This window comes from Protomyctophum bolini, assembly GCF_963924005.1.
Source record: "Protomyctophum bolini genome assembly, chromosome: 18".
Lineage (NCBI taxonomy): Eukaryota > Metazoa > Chordata > Actinopteri > Myctophiformes > Myctophidae > Protomyctophum > Protomyctophum bolini.
In genome coordinates this window covers 6278222-6301948 of record NC_137879.1, presented here as the reverse complement: position 1 = coordinate 6301948, position 23727 = coordinate 6278222, and the positions used below count along the sequence as shown (strand labels likewise).

The window sequence follows — 23727 nt, the reverse complement described above, 5'->3', positions numbered from 1 at the left end:
GCGGGGTGTCCCTCGGGGAGCCAACAACAGCCAATCAGTGAGTGCGGTGGAGTTGATGGACAGGTACACAGAGACACATGAAAGCACAAGGACTCAGAGAAGATGGTTTCAGGTTGTGACTTTATTGTAGGACTACTCTCACATTCACAGAGTGATGAGAGAGAGAGACAGAGAGAGATAGAGAGAGAGAGAGCGAAAGTAGGAAAAAGATGAGAGATGGAAAATACTGCAAAAAACAGAGAAAAAGAGAGAGAGGCAAAGAGGAAAAAGAAGGGAAATGGCTCTGCATGGTAAGAAAAAACCCACCGATAAAACACAGCATGTCAGGTCTATACTGCATGAGACTGTAGGTAGGGTTTTCTGAGATGGTTGCCGGGGGCATTGGATGGATTAATCACATCACGAAGAGGACGGATGCATATGACGCCTCATTTATAATTCGTCGTACGGAACGCGTCGCTCGCTCCCCCGGAAAAATAACTTTCGGCGAGCGGCGTGTCCTAACACGACGGTATATAAATTAAGCATAATACTTGGAAACTTCAGTTGAGGGAATGAGCAATGAGAGAGAGAGGGGACTGATCACAAAATGATCGAGCAAGACATGAGATGTTTATGCATGATCCCGAATCATTCCGATTCCTGGAGTAAAATGGACGTGACCGTGCCGAGTCTCAACTAAAGGCTCGTACATAGTCTGGATTGTCGGTGGTGAGGTGACCACCGAACTACAACAACATGACGTCACGAGCCGCGGTGAAGAGCAAACCACCGCCACCGCCCCAGCCCTTCTTTCTGTTTTTACTCACCACCGCTCAACGTTATTTCAACTCCGGTGGTCACCTCACCACCGGAGTGGTGGTCACCTCACCACCGAAAATCCAGACTATGAATAGGCCTTAATCTACAGCGGGGATGCAGTCACTGATCAACCATTTGATCCTCTTTGCCGCCCCCCGACTAAACAAACCTCTCCTATATGCCCCATCCCTCTCAACCCAGTCAAAGTCCCTTTAACCTCTGCCTTTCTTTCAAGTTTTGTCAGTCAAAATAAAAAGGCCTTTCATAAGTACAAGTACAGTGCCACAAGAAACACAAAATCACTCCCATCAGAAAATGTACTCATGTACTATTAATTGCAGGAAAAAAAGCCCTTATGCAAAATAGCTTAAAAGTCTTCGTGAAACGCACACATCTTGGCTAACATTATACCATCAAGCAAAAGGCAATCATCCTTAGAATCTGATAGGCTGAAACATTCCTGGCTGAAACAATTGATTCCGTCAATAAAGACAGCAAAGACTTTGGCTAGCCGGCCCCCCAGGGGTGCTGTGCAAAATAGAGCTTCTCTTATTAAAATAATTTCTCCTACTCTCTATACCTACCTATATAACCTTTAGCAAATATACGGCTCAGACTACAATATTGTTTTCTATCTTATTATTAATATCTGCTTGTTTGTAACAGGAAGAGCATTGAATAGGATGTGTGTGGGTTTGGTGGCTGTGATTATGAGTCCATACATGTCTTTTGTGGTGTGTGTGTGCGTGTGCGTGTGTGCGTGTGTGCATGTGCGGGCATACTCCTATACGACAGCCCTGTTGTTGATGATGAAATGTGGACTGTAAAGAACCACAACCATGGCTTTTGGTTTAGAGCGAAGTCAAGACCGTAAAACAAAGAACAGGAAAAACACAAAACAAGCAAAAAAAGCACGAATGGAAGAAAAAATAATAATAACTCAAGAGTTATGAGGACAGGCAGTCTTTATTGGAAACAGGGTGGGGGGTGGGGGTAGGGGAGAATACAAAAAAAACCCAAAAATAATAATAATAATATAACAATAATAATAAAAACAGAGAGACAGACTGGGGAGGGTGCGGGGAGGGAGGGAGGGGGGGTAGAGCAGCGAGGGGCGGAGGGTTTGGGGGGGCTGATGGATGGAGGGTCAGGGGTGAGGAGGGGATGCTGTGAGTCAGTATGTGTGTGTTTATGTATGTATGTATGTATGTCCGTGTGTGTGTGTTGTGTGTCGTACGCACTGAATGTATGCCAGTGTGTGTGTGTGTGTGTGAGTGTGTGTGTCTGTGTGTGTGTGTGCGTGCGTGTGCGTGCGCTTGTGTCCGTAGGTGTGGCGGCAGCGGAAGTTAGGAGGAATTGAAAGAGCTCTTACACTCTGCCTTTATGGCGCCACAGTTAATGGGCACAAAGGGGCGGCGCGCGGCCCGGCGCAGCCTGATGACGTCGCGGCACATGTGCCGCGCCAGCTTGGTGAGGCGGGTGGCCTGCAGCAGGAACGCCTGCTTGGTCTTCATGGACGACTTGGGGCTGCCGCTGTTGCGCACGGGCACCATGTGACTGGACTGGCGAGGGGCGTGGCCCCGGGAACGAGGCTCCTGGTTGGTGGAGGAGGGGTGGAGGGGGAGGGGAGGGGGGGGCAGGTCGACGGAGCAAAGCGAGAGAAAGGGAGAAAGGAGGTGGGTGGTGGGGAGAGAGATGGAGAAGATCAGATATGAATGAAAACGGTGTGGTGTTTTGTTGTATTTAGGTAGGAGTTTAATGACATTAGGGCTGCACGATTTTGCAAAAAAAGAAAGTAGATTCAAATAGATTTAAGCATAATTCAGGCACACTTTGTTTTTTAGCCGAGGCGACGTTCACAGACAGACAGACACACGTGGCTCCTCGATGCAAAATAAAGTAACAGCAGCCCACAATGCTTTGCAGTCTTCCCATTCGCTGCTATGCTTGTGTTTATGTTCCAGGTGCTGGACTCGTGTTGCAGTCTCTCACAGCCTAGGCACCGACATTTTGAAACTTTTATTTACACGGGGAACTAGTTTTCTCCACATCTGCAACGGAGAAGCCGAACCGTTTTCAGACGACAGACTTTGTCTTGCCTTTTTTTTTTTAGCAACAAAATCCTCGTTCCTATCGCTCACCGTGGCATACATGTAAAGGAAGGCTCCTTTCTTTCAGGTTTTCTCTCTGCGCAGCAGGAAGAGGGAGGAGGAAGTAACTACGGTAGCCGAGTGTGAGAGAGATTACCCAAAATACCCTAGTTAAAGTGTCGTTTTTCATTTTTTGACATCGTCCAAATAAAATAAAAAAACGCGATTTCGATTTAAATTCGATTAATCGTGCAGCCCTAATGGACATTAAACACTTTTGTATCAAGTCAAGGGCCCCCAAATCTAGTATTTGGCTGCCGACCCCCCATGTTTAAAGAGTAAATAATGGCAGGCACCCCCAGAAGAGAAGAGCACCCAAATGGGTTAATAAACAGAAAATACATTTCCAGGCGGGTTCCGATTTTGTCTGCTCAATTCATCGTGTCATCACTTCCTATTTCAGTTTAAACTGCATCATGCACGTTATCTCCCCTGATTGGATGAAATTGGTCAAGAGCTAGAGAGACAGAAACTGTTACTGAACAAACACTCTAGTCTATAATAGCAATGCTACTACTATCAGAATATGGAGCTACATAATTGTTTTAACAAAAAGAAAATAGCCTTTAATAGCTTTATTCTTAGATTTAGCATTCGTTTACATTTTCCCCCGTCATTAATATGTTGCCCGAAGCCGAACGTATCTGAATAATGGAGTCAACGCCTGCTGAACATTACTGCCATTGGTGTGATAATACTGTACTTGATATGATTCCTTCACTGGATTGTCTCACAAACAGGCACCCCCAACGCTACCCCTCTGAACTCATCCAATGCCATGTCCCAATCCCGCTCCCTCAGGTCAAGCAATAGTGCCCACCTCCCGGAAAACACACAAATCTAATAATCGAACTGGTCAGAACAGGGCCTTCTCAGTAGGGATGGAGCTCGTTAATTTTTATTGATAACGACTCGATCACCGTATCAATCAGGCTTATCGAGCCGTGGTTCTTATCGAGCCCACTAATCGAGCATGTTCCATTATTTCGTGGAAAAACAGGAGACGGGAGAAAAGGTCCGTTTTAGTAGGAATTTTGTCCCCTCAGGACATCGTGGCATTAAACAAACTGCCGTCGCCGATAGGATGTTTCTGGATACAACGTACATGTATGATGGGATATGGTTCTGTATGCAGTGGAGGACCTCATCTTTTTGTATCGTCTTGGTGTTATGTGCCATGTGTTGTTTTTGTTTTTTAAATATAGTTTTTATCCCACGATTTTGTAACCCATTTTTCACCCCTGTGTCAATCATCTAATGTGATCCTGGGCTCTACACACCCTCCGCCAACCTGGTCCCCATATATGGGGGACAAGGGGAGAGCAACGGACTTGAACTCATGCTTCCTTCAGGCCCGAGTGTCCAAGTTGCTCCTTTACACCTGACAGGGGGGAGTTTCCCTGGTTGGACGTAGCGCGTGGAAGGAACACGTTATTCCAACCAGTTCCTTTCCCCTCCATCAGGCGCCCCGGCTGGCCAGGGGGAGGCAGTTTATGTGTTGTTTTTGATGTGGGTGATTGAACAGACTGTGAAGACAAATATCCTTCGGGACAATAAAGATTATTATTGTTATTTAGATGATGCCGTTTCTTAGACTAATCTCGTACTAGTAGGACTGCTCACAGCAGCATTCTTTAGTCGGGCTGGCCTTCCTTATCCACACGCAGGATGGATGGAGCACTGGTATGTCTACGGAGCTTTACTTGTTAATCTCCCTTCTCATGTTCACTCAAAAATCGTTTTAATTAGAAACCCTTTTAACCTCCGATCCAAGACCTGGTTTGTGTTGTACAGTGCCTGCACTGTGGACAGAGGCAAGTAAAATAAGTCGATTTATATTTTTATTTGACCTTGGGGAGTGACTTCAGTAGTCCATCATATGGCCCAGGCTGTGCTCTGTATTGTAATGTCCTGTAATGTAGTATTAGTGCGACTTATCCTTTTCTTGGCCAGTTCCTTCTTGTGAAAGACACTCGGGTCTCAATGTTACTGTTTACTGGTTAAAATTGGCTCCTGGTCCACACCCCGTCCGCTTTAGAAAAGGTTTTTAACGTGAGAAATGGGCTTGCCTTCTCCTCACAGACCTTATTAACAATTTTGCCGCCATTGACTTAGATCTACGGCAATTGGTCCTTCATAGTGGTTATGATCCATGGTCCATCTTGATTGCCTCGCGCAAGCCGCGCATTCACACCCACCGTTTGTTCCTTTCAAATGCCGTTATCTCGGATTCCTTGTCCCTGATGGCATTTCTGGTCAAAACGAGCTTTATTCGACGGTCCATATAGGCAAAGTAGTAATCGCCACGGGAAGACACGGAGCGAAAGAAAAATATCCGACCCGTCACAACACGCATCGTAAGTTACATAAGTAACATCTGGTTCAAAATGATGGCCGGCACGGGTGAATGAATGAATTAATGCTGTCTGGAAAAGTGTTAATGTTTACACTCTCCATCCAGAGCTCTACGGTCGACCGACCAGCTGCAACTGACTGAGCTAAAATGGTGCAACTCCGTGTGGGGCCCGCCTCGTGTCCGAAACGGTCGAGAAATGACAGAGTTACTGTGTGGGGGAATTAGCATTTAGCAGACACCTCTCTCCCTTTCTCTCTCTCTTAGCAGGCAACAGTGCAACACTATCTATCTCTCTGTTTCTAGCACAACAGCACCACTTTGTTTGGTACTCTAAACAAAAATATGGACAAAGCGTTCCCCGGGTCTAACATGAACGTAAAATGAAGCCTGTCAGTCCTTGCAATGGAAGTCGCCATCTTTCTAGATCCGTTTTGGTCCAGCTGGCCCATTGGCTGGCCCAGACAACGAGGCGGGACTTCCCCCCCTTCTTCTCTGTTGGTTTTTATTTTGACTCGAGTGGGAGGGGAATCCCTATCATAGACTGTAACGGTAGCCACGCCCCTCAGAACATACGCGACTTTATGGTCATTTTTTAAATTAATGGGACCATAATTTTCCAAAAAGAATATTATGACATTAGAAATGAGACTTTAAACTAGTGACTGGAAGCAGAAAGTATTCATGACCATGTTTATTAAGGTAATACAGTCTAGGTGAAGTTGGGCCCAAATAAATGGACTTCTATGGGGATATGGGTTTTTCTGGGTTCAATGACAGCGCCACAACAGGCTATTATATGAACTTTCATTTCCTTAGTGGCTTCACAAAATATCTGTCTGACTGCCCCCCTGCTCTAAACATAGGGACATTGCTGTTCCTTGGAGTGGTTGCACCACTCAAAAAGGACTAGAGGTGATGGGCCTTCGCTGCGGCTGCCCCGAGGCGCTGGAATAGCCTGTCACCTTATATTAGAGCCCACCCTCTCAGTCCATAGACCGGTTTTAAATCACTACGAAGAAGACACATATGCTATTTCCTCTCTCTGGCTTTTGAGCACAGCTACATTTAATACCATTGATTTCACCTCATTTTTCTGACGAGCCATATTTGAACCTGTTTTTCCCCCCCCAATTGTTGCATGCACTTATTGTTGTACTCGTTTCTCCTGCTGTGTTGGATAGCACTTTGGTTTGGTCTCGGTTACATTTAGAGTTGAGTTAAACAAAAGGTTATACGTATACGATGATGTACGTGAACGTGGTTTTGCTTGTGATGTGGGTGTGTGTGTGCGTGTGTGTGTGTGTGTTTGCAGGAGCTTACATTGGTTGTGAAGGGGCTTACATTGGTCGCAGCGGGACTCGGCGAGGCTCGTTCCTCCGGCGCCTCCGCTCTGCTCGGCATCTTCAGGCCGCCGTACTTCTTCCAGTACATCCAGCAGGACACGCACAGACGGCACTGCATGTTGGGCGGTCCCCACGAGTACCACTGGGCCGACTGCATCGCTGGAAGGGTAAATGGTTGCATTTATATAGCGCCTTTATCCAAGGCCGCTTTACATAGATTGTGCATTACATTCACCCATTCACACACACATATTCATACACCGATGGCGGCGGAAACCATGCAAGGCACCAACCAGCACATCAGGAGCAATTAGGGGTTCAGTGTCTTGCTCAAGGACACTTCCGACACTAACTCTGGGGGAGCCCACAGGGTTCGAACTGGCGACTTTGCGGTTACCATCCGGAAACTCTACCCCTGAGCCACCGCCGCCCCAAAGTCAAGGACGCTGTCAACGTCAAGGACAACACCGGAGGTACGGCGGGTTAGAGGAACTTTAACCGAGAGCAGACACCAAAAATAATGATTGTTTTTGCTGCTGGACAGACACTCCGCAGTGTTTCCCCCATTACTGTAATTAACCAACAGGCATGCAAACGGATTAGGGGTGAAAAATGTGAGAAGGATTGCAAGGGAAAGACAGACCGGTTAGTTAGGGAAGGTATTAGGTATGAGGTCTGTCCTGTCTCTCCATTGGTAGAAGGCTATGGCTATGGCATGTACACCGTCTATAGAAACAGTCCGCACTCACTTTCTTTCAAAGCCATTATTTACCGCAGCAGCAGTCTCTGACAGACGGGACGCATTTTGGCTACATCATCATCAGAAATGCGCTATATAAGTTTGAGATATTATCATCATCAGCACACTACACGGTATACACTGTGCCATTATCACGTCACAGACGTTCTTCCTGTGCATGTCTGTCAGCAATGTGCCAGCAAAGACTGACTGAGCTTTTTTTTATTGCAGAGGTTTCACATTTTTTGCATGAGCTTTTTTGGGGGGGATTCTCTCCGTCCCATAGAGGGAACGTAATGCAATTGCGGTTCTTTAACATCGAATTTCATCCTCAGATTTCAGCTGACCTGCTGCCAGCTGCATTTAAAAAGCACAGCATCCACTTGTTTTCACTACCAAAAAAAATGCATCTTTTCCTCCTCAATAACTCATTCTGCAAGTAATACTCCAGGACCTGGCTAAGATATGTACAGTATGCGCTTCATTTAGCGGAGAATATCTCAACTGTTCTTGGCTAATATGACCGCTGCGAACACCAGCAGAGAATGAGAATAATGGTGAATCCTAATAATTAACTACATCAAGCCAGTGTGCAAAAGTAGGTCAAAACATTTTATTCTGTCACTCCAAGTCAGAGCCGGTCTGAAGCACACTGCCCCCTGACCAGGCCAGCTCTACTTGAACCATAACATGACATTTATCGTATGTGTTGGATCTTTCTTCAGCTAATTGAAATAGGCCTACTGTACTCTCCACGTTCTCACCTCAAACACTAGTATTTCTTAAAAATCGACCAGATCACAGACCGTGTAGCTCAAGTAGGCTAGATTCACTTACTCCACTGAACGAAGCCAGCTGCAGGTGACCAGCACTGCAAATCAGGACCCGCCAAATCACCCTTGATAATACTTCATTGGCAGGAATTTGCTAATTTTGCGTGTAGCTATAAGCAATAATGCTGTAAAATGCTCCCAAAGAAATGTAGTCTCTGTGACACATCTAGGGGCCACAATCTGCATTCAAAGAAGTTCCTGGAAGCTTTGTCATTGGTGGGAAAAAATAAAAACGGGTTGAAATGACTAACCAATCAGGAAATAGACCGGCAAATCGACCAATGACAAGGCTTCTAGGAAAATCTTTGAATGCAGATTGCGGCCCCTAGATGTGTCAGGGACTACATTCTTTTGGAGCGTTTTACCCATTGCTGGCTGTCTGAATACCAAAAAACAAAAAAGGTCATTAAAATGTTGACATATTATTGCTTTAAGACAAGACAAAAGAAATACCGTTTGTAGGGGCAGCCCCAATGAGTATGTTAACCGAATATCCCGCGCACACACACCTACTTAACACTTCATTTCCTGGATGTCTTTTTTTCACGGACTTGAAGAATAAAACTGATTACGTGATTATACGTGGTCTAGTCTACAGTGACATACTGTAAATACTGTATATACTACTGTAAATATATACTATACTAGGCACTAGACAAACTGCTGCCCACACCCACCTCCTCCCTCTCACAGTGATCCACTCTCTTCTCCGCCGCTAAAAACATTTTGCGGGTCTTTAGCTTGAATATATCAAGAAGAGCCTCCGTGACCAGATTGAAAACTAAAACAGCAGGAGATGCTCTTTGAAAATAGTTCCCATTTGAGGCAGACAAACAAGGAAAGGCATACGACACATTTCTAGCAAGAAGAACACAAAGGGGGTCTCGCGAATCTCTGTAAGAAAAACAAAACTAATTTTATTCACAGCATGCATAAACTTGAAAGTATACTGCAAGGTCAAAACGTTGTACATTTCTGCTGTGAACACAATTTGAGCTTTTGAAGAGAGTTGCGAGCACCCTTCTTGTTTTACTTGAGTCTATTTTTGCAGTTTTGGCTCGGCACCAAGAAAGAAACGGGAGGATGTGCGTAATCTTTTCTTTGTGCGTTACGTTACTAGCAAAGCCCATTAGGAAAGCGATGCTACAGAGCCCCGAACTCTCGAAAAGTCTGTTCGACTCAAAGAATCTCAGTCAATTTCGGACAATGTTGTCATTCATCTGAGATGTGTAAACTGAGATGATGTATGTACTACGTAATTTCTGTGATGACAGATACAAAGCAGGCACGCACACACACACACGCACACGCACACACACACACACACACACACACACACACACACACACACACACACACAAAACTCACTGTAACAGCTCTCGCAAGCTCTGCCCCCTCCTGACGTCGCCGTGTGAAAGGCCCCTGGTCCCGCCCCGTTTACCGTCGCCATCTTCCCATTGGTCACCGAGATCTGGTTGGGGTTGGGCTTATTACTGTGAAGACAGCAGAGGAACGACGATAATAATAAAACGGACCCGCCGGCCTTCTTCTGCGAGGGCCGCTGAACACACATTAACCCATTCTGACCTGAGATCAGATTCTAAAAATGTCTATTACATCCTGACAGTTTCATTATTAACCCATTCTGACCTGAGATCAGATTCTAAAAATGTCTTAGACTTTTCAAAAATAGCAGACCTACAAGCTCGTAGCGCGCCACTCGGTGGCGCGCTATGAGCTTGTAGATCTGCTATTTTTCAATAGCTAAAGCATGACATGATGCTAACACCGAAAGGGGTTCCCGTTCAGAATGGGTTAAATATGCATATACAATACTCTCCACTGCAGTCATTCTCACGATACAATAATGACGGTATAATTAAGTTAATTGAGACCATTATGGGCACACAGAAAAAACACTTACTATGTAGGGATGTAAACCTGCTTCAGCTTGCTTTCTGCTTCTGCCGCCTTCAACCGTTTCTGCTCGGAGAGAGACAAAAAGCAAGACAAAAGAAACCCATTAACATTAGTTGGCTGCCACAGACCAGTGGGCACTAATCTATTGGCCTTAATTAGAAAGTTGTAACTTTTAGCTTAATTACTACTCGATGCAATGCTCTTTGGACCGTTTTCAGGAAAGACGAAAATCTGAAATGCTGGTTCATGCAAGTCAGCATGACCCTCAGTGATCCCTCAATTGTCTCTAATTAGAACATAAAATAGCAGCTCTACAAGCTCACAATATTGTTCTGATGCACCATGTTGTGGGCTTGTAGATCTGCTAGTGGATAATAATTATTGCTCTCACCTGCTGCACATATCTGTCTGTGGTCTTCCACATGTAGTAGTACTCTATGATGCTGGTCAGAGACTTCCATGGCAGCTACGACGACAGAAAGAAAGAAAGAAAGAAAGAAAGAAAGAAAGGAAGAAAAGAAGAAACATGGAGGAGGGACAGAGTGAGCAGAGAGATGAAAGAAAGAGGGGGGTGGTTGGGGTGGGGGTGGCGACAGAGAACAAATTAAGGGTATTAATAACTCGTGTTCTCGCCATGCGGGTGTGAACGCCTTCATGAATATTCATGAGCAGGCCAGAGAGGGAGATGACTGTAGGATGGAGGCTGAACAGTTAAGTACGGCTCGGTCTGCCAGTGCCAGAACCAAGACCCACATCCAGTCCTGAGTGTTACATTAACTCTGAAGGGTACAAATGTAACCCAAAGGGACCTAGACTAAGACCCACATTCAGTCCAGAGTGTTACATTGACTCTGAAGGGTACAAAATGTAACCCAAAGGGACCCAGACCAAGACCCACATTCAGTCCCGAGTGTTACATTGACTCTGAAGGGTACAAATGTAACCCAAAGGGACCCAGACCAAGACCCACATTCAGTCCTGAGTGTTACATTGACCCTGAAGGGTACAAAATGTAACCAAAAGGGACCCAGAACCAAGACCCACATCCAGTCCCGAGTGTTACATTAACTCTGAAGGGTACAAAATGTATCCAAAGGGACCCAGACCATGAAGACCCACATTCAGTCCCGAGTGTTACATTAACTCTGAAGGGTACAAAATGTAACCCAAAGGGACCGGGCAGAGTGAAAGGAGAATTCCAGACCAGTGCTTTTCAACCAGCCGTCCTTGAGGGGGTTTCCAGGTGGACCCCAGCTAAATGATGGAGTTGGTAACAAAATGTACCCTTATAGACCTTTAACTCATGAGTTAAATTGTTGTTAAAACATCTGCATTACTTAATTTACAAAAAGTCTACACAATTGGCGAATGTAGAATAATTGTCATTTTGCCTTTTGTTCCGTCTTATATGCAACGACAACAACATATTCTACGTTTTGGGTCCAGGTCGAGGATAAGTCTCATCAAATGGCTGGTCCGTGGCTCAAACGCAGAATTAACCCATTCTGACCTGAGATCAGATTCATACGATGTTTCCACTGGACACACACTGGTCTGATTAACCCATTCTGACCTGAGATCAGATTCTAAAAATGTCAGTCGTTCTTCGATTTTTCAAAAATAGCAGACCTACAAGCTCGTAGCGCGCCACTCGGTGGCGCGCTATGAGCTTGTAGATCTGCTATTTTTCAATAGCTAAAGCACAACATGATGCTAACACCAAAACGGGTTCCCGTTCAGAATGGGTTAATAATGGACCCCGATGTAAAGAAGTGGTACCAGAAGCAGCTCAGAGCATGTGTGCTGGGTCTAAGGCTCGTTCGCCTTGTTATAGCAGCCCTGTTGGGAAATAAAAACCCTGTAGGACGTGTGGAAATGTCATATCTAATCCAACCGATGGGTCCACACACGTCTTAGTGCTTTTTCATTGATATCAAACAAAATATAAAAATTCCGAATTGCTTTTTGGGAGGGGGTTGGTTGGCCTCTCCTTCTGCACCATACTCGTCTCTCCTAATCTAGGGAGCTCTCTGTGGTATTGACCAGATGGGCATACTTCTGTCTTCAACATGCCTCTTGTTTATAAAATTAATACTTCTAGACTCTAGAAGTATTAATTTTCACCTCATGATTACGATAAAGTCTCTCTAGAATCTAGAGAGACTTTATCGTAATCATGAGGTGAGCTGAGGTAAGCAAGCAACATTATGCCTCCCGTTTTTTGTACGGAATGGAAGGAGGGCGGGGGGGGGCTCCTATTTTGAAGGAAATCCTGGCGCTCATTGTGTTAAAAGAACAATATTTTACAGTGCACACACACACACACACAACGCAACGAAAGCACATACACTTCCACAAGTACAAAGTACAAATATCACGGCTTGAAATGTGTAATAATGAATTGCATTTTTATAGCGCTTTTCCAAGTGCTCAAAGCGCTTTACAATGGTTCATTCATTCATACATTGGCGCTCTAGTCTGCAAAAAACATTTGGAGCACCAACAATATACAGCATTATTTTATCGATAAAACAATAATTGGCACTATAACTATAACCGTACAGTTTACAAGTTAACATAAAGAACAGTGAACCGACGCCTTAAAGCGCAAATAACATGCATTTTAAAACTGCTTTTAATATTTAATAATCATATTGTCTATGTCCCTCAAAGTTATTTCTAATGGTTTGAGCCTCAATCACCACTCTGATATAACCAGCCTTGTCAATTATTTCTGGACTTTGAAAGCAGTTTTAGGTGCAGTACCACAATGTCCTGAGGTGGAGAGGGTGCTGATATGCAGATTATTTAATATTTGAGTCATTATAATACTCATGCTAGATAAAACCAGGCTTGTTTCCATTCCATGCTAGCTTGGAAAATCAACAATGGCGGACATTGTAAACAAAGTGGAAATGCAAATTTGCAACTGAAGACTGAAGAAAAGGAGGAATTATACAAAGTAGGGTGACATTGATGACATCACGATGAGGCCAAAATCAGTCGAGCTGTTTCTGAGAGCAATTTCCATTAAAACACCCATATGACATGAAGGCCTGATTGTTCAAAATTGGTTATTTGTAGGGATAGAAAACACACATGGGAGCCCCAAAAACACAAAAGAAATCGAAAAAGTCGAATTTTATGTTATAGGTCCTTTAAATAAGTCTCATGACAGGTCACTACTGGGGCTTTATGCAATATCCTGGGCTCAGGATTTAACCCATTCAGGGCGGGAACCCCTTTTGGTGTTTTAAGCATTGTGTTATACATTAGCTATTGGAAAATAGCTTATCTACGTACAAGCTCATAGCGCACATCATGAAAATGTGGCGCAAATCTTTTAATATATATTCTTTCAGAGCGAACGTTTCTAACTAAAATCTTTGCTTCTGGGGGGGGGGGGGGTTCCTGGAACAACATAATTTCAGATAGGGGTCGGCGGCCAAATTCATAATAATCTTTGGGGTCCTTGATATGAAATGGGTTGAGATTGAGAACGACTGACATGGAAACATAGGTTTCTGAGTGGTGCAACCACTCCAAGGAACAGTAATGTCCCTACAGTATGTCCGTCCCTATGTTTAGAGTACCAACAGGGGGGGGCGCTGTTGCACCACTCACTCCAGATTGGTCTGACTTTTCTGAAAACTGTTGTTCTTCTGGCTGTACTGTGGTCTTCCACACAGAGAAGAGAGAGATGTAGAGTAGGGGCAGAGAGTCCCTCCTCCATTCATCTCTTCAACGAGACAGAGGCATTGAATTTCTCCAGAGGCTGATATCTATTATCTCCCCCCCCCCCCCCCCTCCCCTCCCCTCCCCTCCCCACCCCACCCCCCGACTCTAATCAGATCGTCAACTGTGTTTTTATCTGCTCCCCTCCCTGCGACAGTCCATAAAATAACTGGAATTGTATTGCCATTATTTTATGTCCACAACACAATGTAAGCACCATTAGAATAAAGGGTGTGCTTCTGTGCAAAGTGCAAACCCTAAAGCGTAGATAAAACAGCGTGCCTCGGCAGAAACGTTATGAGGAGAGAGAGAGGATGATGGATCAATAAACGTTGGGCCGTCACTGGTATATTTACAGTATATAGCAGCCTTTCTCCATCAGCATATACGGCATTATATACACACCTTATTCACACAGCGATGGCGGAGGAGGCAGCTATGCAAGATACCAAAGTGCTAGTTGGAATGTAAGCGTGAATGTGAGTGTGTGTGTGTGTGTGTGTGCGTGTGTGTGTGTGTGTGTGTGTGTGTGTGTGTGTGTGTGTGTGTGTGTGTGTGTGTGTGTGTGTGTGTGTACGCTCACATAATGTTTTCTTTTTATTATCATCCTGTCTGTGTGTGATCTCCTACAAGCATTTATCTACTGTTTTTACTTTTTATTTACTGAGTTGGCAACACATATAGTAATGTTCGATTGTTTGTCTTTTTGCTTTCTGTATGTCCTTGTATGTCATTTCTATTCATGAAAAATGAATAAAATTTAAGTTAATTTCAGTGTCTTGCTCAAGAACACGTCGACGCAAAGCCAGGATGAGCGGGACTAGGCGATGTTAGGCTCTCCCAGCAGGGGGGTACACATTCTGGGTACACATCTGTGAGAACTCATTCTCAATGGTTAAGTTATAGAAATATAAACAACTAGATGTGCAAGACAAGTACTTATTTTTCTAGACTCTATATGATTTCTTTACTCATTTTAGAGCATACTGTATAGCCAATCAGCATGTGAGTCAATCATGTATTGTTGCAAAACTGTTCATTACAAAGCATGAATGAAATGAAAAAAAATCACACCCGTGTGAGTGGTGCAACTCCGTGTGGGGGTGGTGCGGAAGTTCCAGACCCACAGGAACGCACCCAGGGTGCCGGCGAACGGTTGATAAATGACAGAGTTACCGTGTGGGGGTCCCTCTACTGTACTGTACTGTCACTGTACTGTACTGGCACACCCGAAATCACCATATATACAGTTAATATGTGCGTGTGTGTTAGGTTGCGCACAAGTGGTGAAAAACAACCATGCTGTTTCCGTGCTCAGACGCACCCACCCAGCCAGCCAGCCAGCCACCCACCCACACAGCTCCGTAAGGGAGTGGTTGCACCACTCAAATATAAATGAGTATAAATGAGTATGAAGTTACTTATTGACAAAATATATTTAACTTTTCTTTAGCCACCAGGGGGGGCATCTCCTCAGACACTGCAACTGGTTATTATGGACGGCACAGAAAGCACTGCTCCTACTACGTTGTTGTGCCGTCAAGCAAAACAACTACACAAATTAAACAATACATGGCACCTACAGAGAGCCTACCGTGGAATCAATCACAAGCCAGGCACATACCGAGTTAAGCCTACACTAACTGGCAAATGTACAGCGAAGGTGCGCCTCGACTCAGGGAAAAACAGTAAACAAGGTTGCACCGGAACAATTATTTGCACTCGCACAAACGCTCCTTATAATATTTCGAGGTCACACATATTACATTTCAGGAGCACGTGTGACCAAAACAGTCAACCAGTAATATGTAATGTAATAACAATTCATGATGAGCACCTGGCCTTTTCCCGCAGCCACAATATAACAATGTAGGCCTTTTAGCAGACGCTCTTCTTAATCCAGAGTGATTTACAGTAAGCAAGGTAAACATGAAATGCATAGAAATAGTAATCTAGCGTCATAGGTGAAACCAGGGACCTATAATCAAGTCTCAATAGTATAATATCAAAAGTATCTATAAGCTGTACATTGAAACTATACAGACACTAGTACGCCAGGTCTAAATTAACCTGGCATCTGTGTCTACATAACACGCTATATCTGAATTATATTTTTAGCCTTTTGCATAAAGCCTGTAAGGTCATACAGGCTAGGGCAAGTGCTGCGGGCTAAGGTGGAGTCTGAATAGGTGAGTGTTCAGATTACGGCAGAAGATTGAGACACAGGTCACACATACAGTCACACACACACACACAGTCACACACACAGTCACACTCTCTTCTGCCTCAGGCTCGCTCACACACTCACAAAGTCTTGTCGGATGTCGTTGAAGTCTTTGCCGTATTTCTCCAGCGCCTCCTCGAACATGCCGGCCTCCGAGGCGCTCCACTCCTCCATCTCGTCGCGGCAGAGCACCGGGCCGCCCGCCGGCACCAGCACACTGAGCGCGCTGGACAGGTCGTAACCGTGGCGATGCAGCGTGTCCATCGCGTGGAACTGCCAAAGTTGAGGGGAGAGTGCAAAGAAGCAGAGAGGAGACGGCGGGTCGCTTACTTTTGATTGATTTGATTGAATCCCTGTGCAAGGTGCGGCTCTGTGGCATGGGCCTGTGTGTGTGTGTGTGTGTGTGTGTGTATATGGGCCTGTGTGTGTTTGTGTGTATGGGCCTGTGTGTGTGTGTGTGCGGCTCTGTGGCACGGGCCTGTGTGTGTGTGTGTGTTTGTGTGTGTGCGGCTCTGTGGCACGGGCCTGTGTGTGTTTGTGTGCATGGAACTGTGTGTGTTTGTGTGTATGGGCCTGTGTGTGTTTGTGTGTATGGGCCTGTGTGTGTTTGTGTGTGTGTGTGTGTGTGTGTGTGACTCACCAGTGTGATATCTCGCGAGGCCGCGGCTGCACTCATGTGTAAGCTGGGCTGTCTGACCGAACTGCTGCAGTCCAGCGCTCGAGCGAAGGTCCCAACCGCCCTGGAAATTTATTATTATTATTAATTAGCTTATTAATGAGCTTAACTCGACATACTGTACCATACGGCATCCTCAGAAACCATCTCTAAACATAAGGACATGGCCATATGGTTTGTATGTTTTGTACTGGCTGAGGTATTAAGAGCCCAACACTGTGTGTTGTCCACAAACTGAGTGTTGCTGATAAAAAACGCTTTAGTATGAAATCATGTGCAAAGTCTAGTCTCGTAAGACTTCCGCTATAGCGAACGCTCCCCGCTTGGATAACAACAGAGGTACTGAACAATATGAACAAAATAAATATAATTATACCAGTCTTTATGGGATATAATAACAGAAAAGGGGGGGAAATATGATGTTGGGCATTATTCTCCTTTAAAAATCAGCAAATCTGGGACAATTCACTCCTCACCAGCAGACTTGCCCACTTGTGCACCGTAAATAGCAGATTTACAAGCCCACAACAGGCCACGTTGCCACGTTGCTGTGAGCATAGATTTATAATATATCTAGAGAGCGGACGGCCGTGCCCGGCTGCCCCCACATATTCATTTCAATGAAGGTTGCTTTACTGCATATAAAGCACCCGGAACGCCAGGAGCGTCTCTACTTCCTGGATTGGCTCCAATGTTGGGAGTCAATAGAGCAGGCACACTATAGTGTTTCAAACTATAATATACTGAGCATGCTCAGTAGAGTCCCAAATGTGGAATTCTGAGGCTTCAATCATTCTCTGCGTGCGGTTCTGGTGGCTTGGTTGTGAGGCTCTATATAAATTATTTTTGGCAAAATAATTGGCAAAATATTGTTAAAAGTAGTTGCTCAGAGACACCAACTTGTTAATATGGAGTTTAGGAAGAGTTGGGGTCATCATAGCCTCAGTACCCAGGCATTTATTTTGGTTTGCATTCAGCTCAAAAAGAAAACCCTAAGGAAAAGCATTGGAAGATTTGCATAGGAAGCCCACTTCCTTGTATTTCGCTAACCAATAACAGTGCAGTAGGGAAGTCGCTCCGAAGTTGGTGACGTCAGTGTTTTAACTTCTCTGATGTTTTCGCAAGGCGGGGGCAGGTGCTCAGATCGGTACACCAATAGGATCCATCGCCGTGCTCACGCCGGCACCAATAGGACCCCGCCTTGCGTTTGCTGGCACAAGCCCCTCTAGGCCAGAAACCAGTCTAGGGTCATCATAACATTCGGGACAAGTTAGAGGTCTCTGAGCTGTTAGGGGTCAGAGGTTAAAGGTCATACCGTGCCACCACAAGGAATTGGTCTATCTGTTTGTTGGTGAGGGGACACTCTGGATCCCAAAGCTTCTCCTCCAGCTTGGACTGGTCTCTGTCGTCTACGTCACCTGTGTGACACAAAAGTACATGAGTGAGTGAGTGAGTGTGTGTCACAGTGTGTGTGTGTGTGTGTGTGTGTGTGTGTGTGTGTGTGGCTGTGAGCGCTCGCACTTGTGCGTAACCACAAATGTCTTTAACCTGAGGCCGATTCTAGAAATGCCTTCTAAATCAGTACTTCGCACACAATGTTTCAAAAATGTAAAAATAAAGAAAATAGCAGATGTACAAGCTGTGAACGAAGTATATCTGCTACGCAAAAATCTAAAATAATTTTAATATTAATTAATATTAGTCACACAGTGAGTGAGGGGGCCTTGTGGTTGAGTGTCCGCTCTGAGACTGGAAGGTCGGCGGTTCGATCGCTGACCTTATCGTCATACCAAAGAATATAAAAATGGGACCCAGTGCCTCCCTGCTTGGCACTCAGCATCAAGGGTTGGATTGGGGGGTAAGAAAGAAGACCCTGCGACATACTAGCGTCATCATGTCCAGGCAGGGGGTGTACTTGTACATCAAGCTGCCTCACGCTACAGAAACAGGAGATAGGCTCCTGCCCTTTGGGCCTCATGGCTCGGCAAGGCTTACTTACTTAACACAGTGAGGGGGAAATAAATCATGCATTATTGGAATCAATATGCATCGTGATGGATCAGGAGTACCACAGACGAAAAACAGTCCAAATTTCATTCTGACCCCATCACGAAAAGGCCTCGTTGTCCTGTAACCACCTATCATTTATACATTATACATACATATGGATCAATAGTGTGGACTTAAAGACTGTTTTTCGTCTGTGGCATTCAATATTCTTCTCAAGAAAATAGACACGCTAATAGACAAAGAAAATAGACGAGAAAATAGACATGCTAATAAGACAAGAAAATAGACAAGAACTTTTATAATCAAATCTCAGCCCTCCGATATGGAATCGGACCCAGGTGTGTGCGTGTATGCATCTTTACTGTAAGAAAAAACTCCTACACTGTCGACAAATGCAATTAAAAAGATTGAATGGGAACAACAACTTTTTGCTGTTAGACCCTCATCAGGTTATCTTTTGTGTGTGTGTGTGTGTGTGTGTGTGTGTGTGTGTGTGTGTGTGTGTGTGTGTGTGTGTGTGTATATATATATATATATATATATATATATCTTACCTTCTGGTAGCATATCGGGTACATCAGCCTGAAAGCGTGGCCCCACTCTGATTTCCCCTTTGTCTGCCAACAGGGTCTTTTGTGTCGGGTCGTACACCAGGGAGTAGAAGAATGTATCCTACAAAAGAACATGTCAATTACAAAAGAGAAAAATGTCTTAACGTGAAGACACAGAATAACAGAAAACCCAAGAAGGATTTGCTTCTGCAACGGTGAAAATTGAACCCCTCCCCCATCCATCTTATCCTTATCTTTTGATTGTATGCGTGTTCTGCATACAAGGCTGCTGGGTCTCAAGACAGATTTCGGTGTGAAATGACAATAAAGTACTATATCATATCATATCATATCCTGAATCTAGGACTGTATAGGGTTTTTCAGAATCAGAACATTGCATTGGAGGCATGAGGATGATTTAGTTTGTTTTGCCATTTTTGCACGACACTGTTAGAATATATCTATACAACTAGTATAGAATATGGCATAAGCAGACCCATTGACATAGCAAATTATATAAATATATATATAAAGAAATACATTATAATTGTATCATGTCGATTCAATGAAGCTGTATTATGTAACTTATTCTGTGAAAACATTTATATTTTGTCCTATCGGTATGGATTTATTTATAATTTATTTATAATGCACTTTATATTCGTGAGAATGGCAGAGTATGTTACTACAATGTATACGTTTTTACAATGGGGGTGGTTGAATTTGGTCTCTGTGCTCTCCTATTGAGACATTTAGATGCTCTCCTATTGAGACATTTAGATGCTCTCCTATTGGAGACATTTAGATGCATACATTTACACTAGGTCAAATGTGTATTTCTCCCCTGAACAAGCAAGCAGGCAGGCAGGCAGAAAAAACAAAAGACAAACTGATTAATTGGAGAGAAAAAACAACGATAGGGATAATTGCTACAGTGACGAATAGTAATTGCAGTCTTATAATGAGCATGCTTGCGGTCTTTTGTGAGTGCACACACAATCACACCCGAGTTGACATTTCAATCAGCAGATTATCTGACAGACTTGTGAGGCCATGAGGCAACACGGGCAAAACAAACGCAGCGGGAGAAATCAAATAATAGATATGGATCCTCATGATGAGCTCAAGGTTCAATGTCTTCAGAACCCTTTGAGACCACAACAAGTCCAATTAACGAGGGCACCAACAGAACCAGTTGAATGCTCAAAGGACCAAAGAGGAGCACTTATGGACCCGTGCCGTTTTCCCTACAGTTATATATATATATATATATATATATATATATATATATATATATATATATATATATATATATATATATATATATAGGGACATTTCCCCTACATAGTAGTTTTGAATACATATTAACCCATTCTGACCTGAGATCAGATTCATACGAGGTTTCCACTGGACACACACTGGTCTGATGAACCCATTCTGACCCGAGATCAGAATCTAAAAATGTCAGTCGTTCTTCGATTTTTCAAAAATAGCAGACCTACAAGCTCGTAGCGCGCCACTCGGTGGCACGCTATGAGCTTGTAGATCTGCTATTTTTCAATAGCTAAAGCACGACATGATGCTGACACGGACATGGATTAAGCATGCAACGATACACTCGATGATACACGCGATACGCATCACGATATGAGGTTCACAATACAATTTTTTTAAATGATTTCTATCATAATCGATATATATCGTCAGGATTAATATCGATATATCGTTACATGCCTAATACACATTATTAAAACTCTGTCCATTGCTATGTATGCATGCATGGGAAATGTGTCTGTAAATAGGCCATAGGGTAGTATTAAATATCATATCGTAAGAGAAGTCGTGACAATTTGACAGTATTGTTCCATAACATAATCAAAATGGTGACCAAAACAAATGTGTTTCTGTATTTATTGTTTTGTTAGAGGTGGTGGTATTCAGACGAAGAACAAGCATGCTCACTTATTGGTGTAACGGGCTGGTCAAAAAGGCCAGGGCCATTGTTTTTGTCCCAGTCCATCCCTAGCGACAAGAGTAGTAACTTTTGGCAGAGGGTTTATTTCAGTGACAAGAGTAGTAACTTTTGGCAGAGGGCTTATTTCAGTGACAAGAGTACCGGTAGTAACTTTTGGCAGAGGGCTCATTTCCTGGGCTCTCAAGGAGAGTGGCGATTAGCTCCTGTCATTCACGCCTACAGTACATTTCTCCTTTTTATAAATGACCCAATATATCAACCTATGAGACCTGCTCACTGACACTATAGTAAGGTAGCTTTCTGCTGCAGCTGTGTGTGTGTGTGTGTGTGTGTGTGTGTGTGTGTGTGTGTGGAAAAAGTGTATATGCACGCGCACACACACACACACACACACACCCTATATATCTACATCTACAGGCATGCATAACTACAGACATTAATATAGCCTATGCTATCGCATAGGATTGTACAATTATATAGCCTACATTTAACAAACAAGCTTGATTGACTGTTGTAAAAACCAGAAAAAGCACTGAGGCTTGTTTACATCAGGTATAAAGTAAAAGGAAAACGTGACAACCATATGGAAAAAGGGGCAGAATAACTGGGAGGCGGAGGCGCGCGGGGGGAGCGATTTTTTAAAATTAATTACAAACGCATGGTTCGGATGTTCGCTCGAAGATTCCTGCCGGGTTTTAGCATTGTCCCTGCGGTGTGATTTGTCTTGTTGCACGTTCGTTGACCCAACGCATGGAATTCAATGGCCCGAACCACACCAAAGGGTCGAGAGACGGTTTTAGACTTTGACAAACACCTGTCGCATGAAATGGATTATATTCACCTCAGTGGTTCTGGCTTTAAAATGGCTCAGTGCACATCTGTGGTGAACCAGAACCAAATCAAAGCTCAAAGGGGACTGTTGCTCAAACTCACCTCTTTGTCAAGGTACGAGAGCACTGCTTCAGTTTCATTCAATAATGCCACACTGCACTTCCCCCTAGGGTGAGAAACACAGGGAGATACAAAGTCAGAGAAACATTATGAATGAGTCGGAACGACAGACTGTTAAAGGGACATTTCACTGCTGGAAGAAACAGCAGTCACTCAATGTTAATAGTATTTGTAGTAGATATGACAGTAGCACAAATTTAAATGTGCACCCTATGGCCAGAAGAATAAAGAAGTCTGTGTGTGTTTGACTGGATTGCTGAATTCCTACAATGGAGGAGGAGATCTTGAATGAACAAGAAGGTGGCCGCACACACCAATGGCCAGAGTACCAAAATTTATTCGGACAGCAGGTAAGACAACATTCCTACAATGCCCATGATGCTTCAGTGCACTTCCCCTCCTTGTGGAGAGCGGGGAGGCTGCATGGAGGTGTGAATTTGTAGTCCAGGAAGGAAGTGAGACCATGTTCATGAGGTTTTTGGTCATGAACATGGCATCATAACTAAAATATATATGTTTCTTGTGTCCTAAACATCATTAGAACAGATTATAGGTAGAAACCTTGTACGTCCAAAACTGTTTCTATTCTGGAAAGAAAAATAACCCGTGTTCAAATTGATACAATGTAGACATTAGTCACATTTTCATTGGTTAAATGTTTATAAAATCTACAGGCAGACTTAACCATTATCAGTTTCAAAATGATTCAAAAATAGCACATCTAAAAGCTCACGACACAATTGTACAACAAAATAGGACATTGATTCATTTACATTACACACAAAAAAAAACACATTTGAAACATGGAGATACAAGGATTCTGCCCGACAACAACAGCAACGCAGTGAACAGTGGCTGATGTCCTGATGTTCATGGCTGGACGAGCGACTACCCATGGGTACTGCCTGCCAATGGCAGATGCTGACATGTGTGTATGTGTGTGTGTTCGTGCACGTGTGTGTGTGTGTCTACCTGATGTGTGTGGCGGGTAGACTCTCGTACTGCCGAGAGAGGAACAGCTCTCTGTGGCGAAGCTGGTGCTTCTGTTTGTCTGTTAGGTCCGTGTCTGGCGGGGTCTCCTTCTCTTCTTCCAGGTCCTCTGCAACGAACAGCAAAAACACAAGAGCCCAAATTGAGGCGGTGTAAACCGTAAACCCAACTCGGCCTCCCCCGTCCCGAACAGAGCGGAGTTGAACATGCGGGACAGTTTGGGGGGTTTTGGAACAACACAATTTTAACCCATTTTGGTGTTAGCATTACGTTATGCTTTAGCTATTGAAAAATAGCAGATCTACAAGATCATAGCGGGCCACCGAGTGGCACGCTACGAGCTTGTAGGTCTGCTATGTAGGTCTGACATATAGAAACATAGCTTTTTCAGAAAACTGTCAGGATGTAGAAGACATTTTTTAGAATCTGATCTCAGGTCAAAATGGGTTAAGGTTGTGTCCACGCCAATGCAA

The 23727-nt window shown here is 44.1% G+C and overlaps 1 protein-coding gene across 6 annotated transcripts in view; it reads right to left on the bottom strand.

Moving 5' to 3' along the window:
- mta3 (metastasis associated 1 family, member 3) overlaps window positions 1-23727 on the bottom strand; it is a 39930-nt gene that overhangs the window by 10482 nt on the left and 5721 nt on the right. For 2 of the 6 annotated variants that reach the window (XM_080789198.1, XM_080789201.1), the window contains exons 4-14: window positions 23237-23363; window positions 22247-22310; window positions 19342-19459; window positions 18093-18195; window positions 16742-16841; window positions 16186-16374; window positions 10534-10608; window positions 10147-10205; window positions 9591-9715; window positions 6649-6809; window positions 2174-2396 (exon numbers count right to left, since the gene is read on the bottom strand). In XM_080789198.1, coding sequence (XP_080645324.1) covers window positions 2174-2396; window positions 6649-6809; window positions 9591-9715; window positions 10147-10205; window positions 10534-10608; window positions 16186-16374; window positions 16742-16841; window positions 18093-18195; window positions 19342-19459; window positions 22247-22310; window positions 23237-23363 — 1344 coding nt within the window. Of the gene's footprint in view, window positions 1-1748; window positions 2397-6627; window positions 6810-9590; window positions 9725-10146; window positions 10206-10533; window positions 10609-16185; window positions 16375-16741; window positions 16842-18092; window positions 18196-19341; window positions 19460-22246; window positions 22311-23236; window positions 23364-23727 lie in introns of those variants that run through there. The other 4 variants (XM_080789197.1, XM_080789196.1, XM_080789200.1 and 1 more) reach the window with 4 other exon arrangements.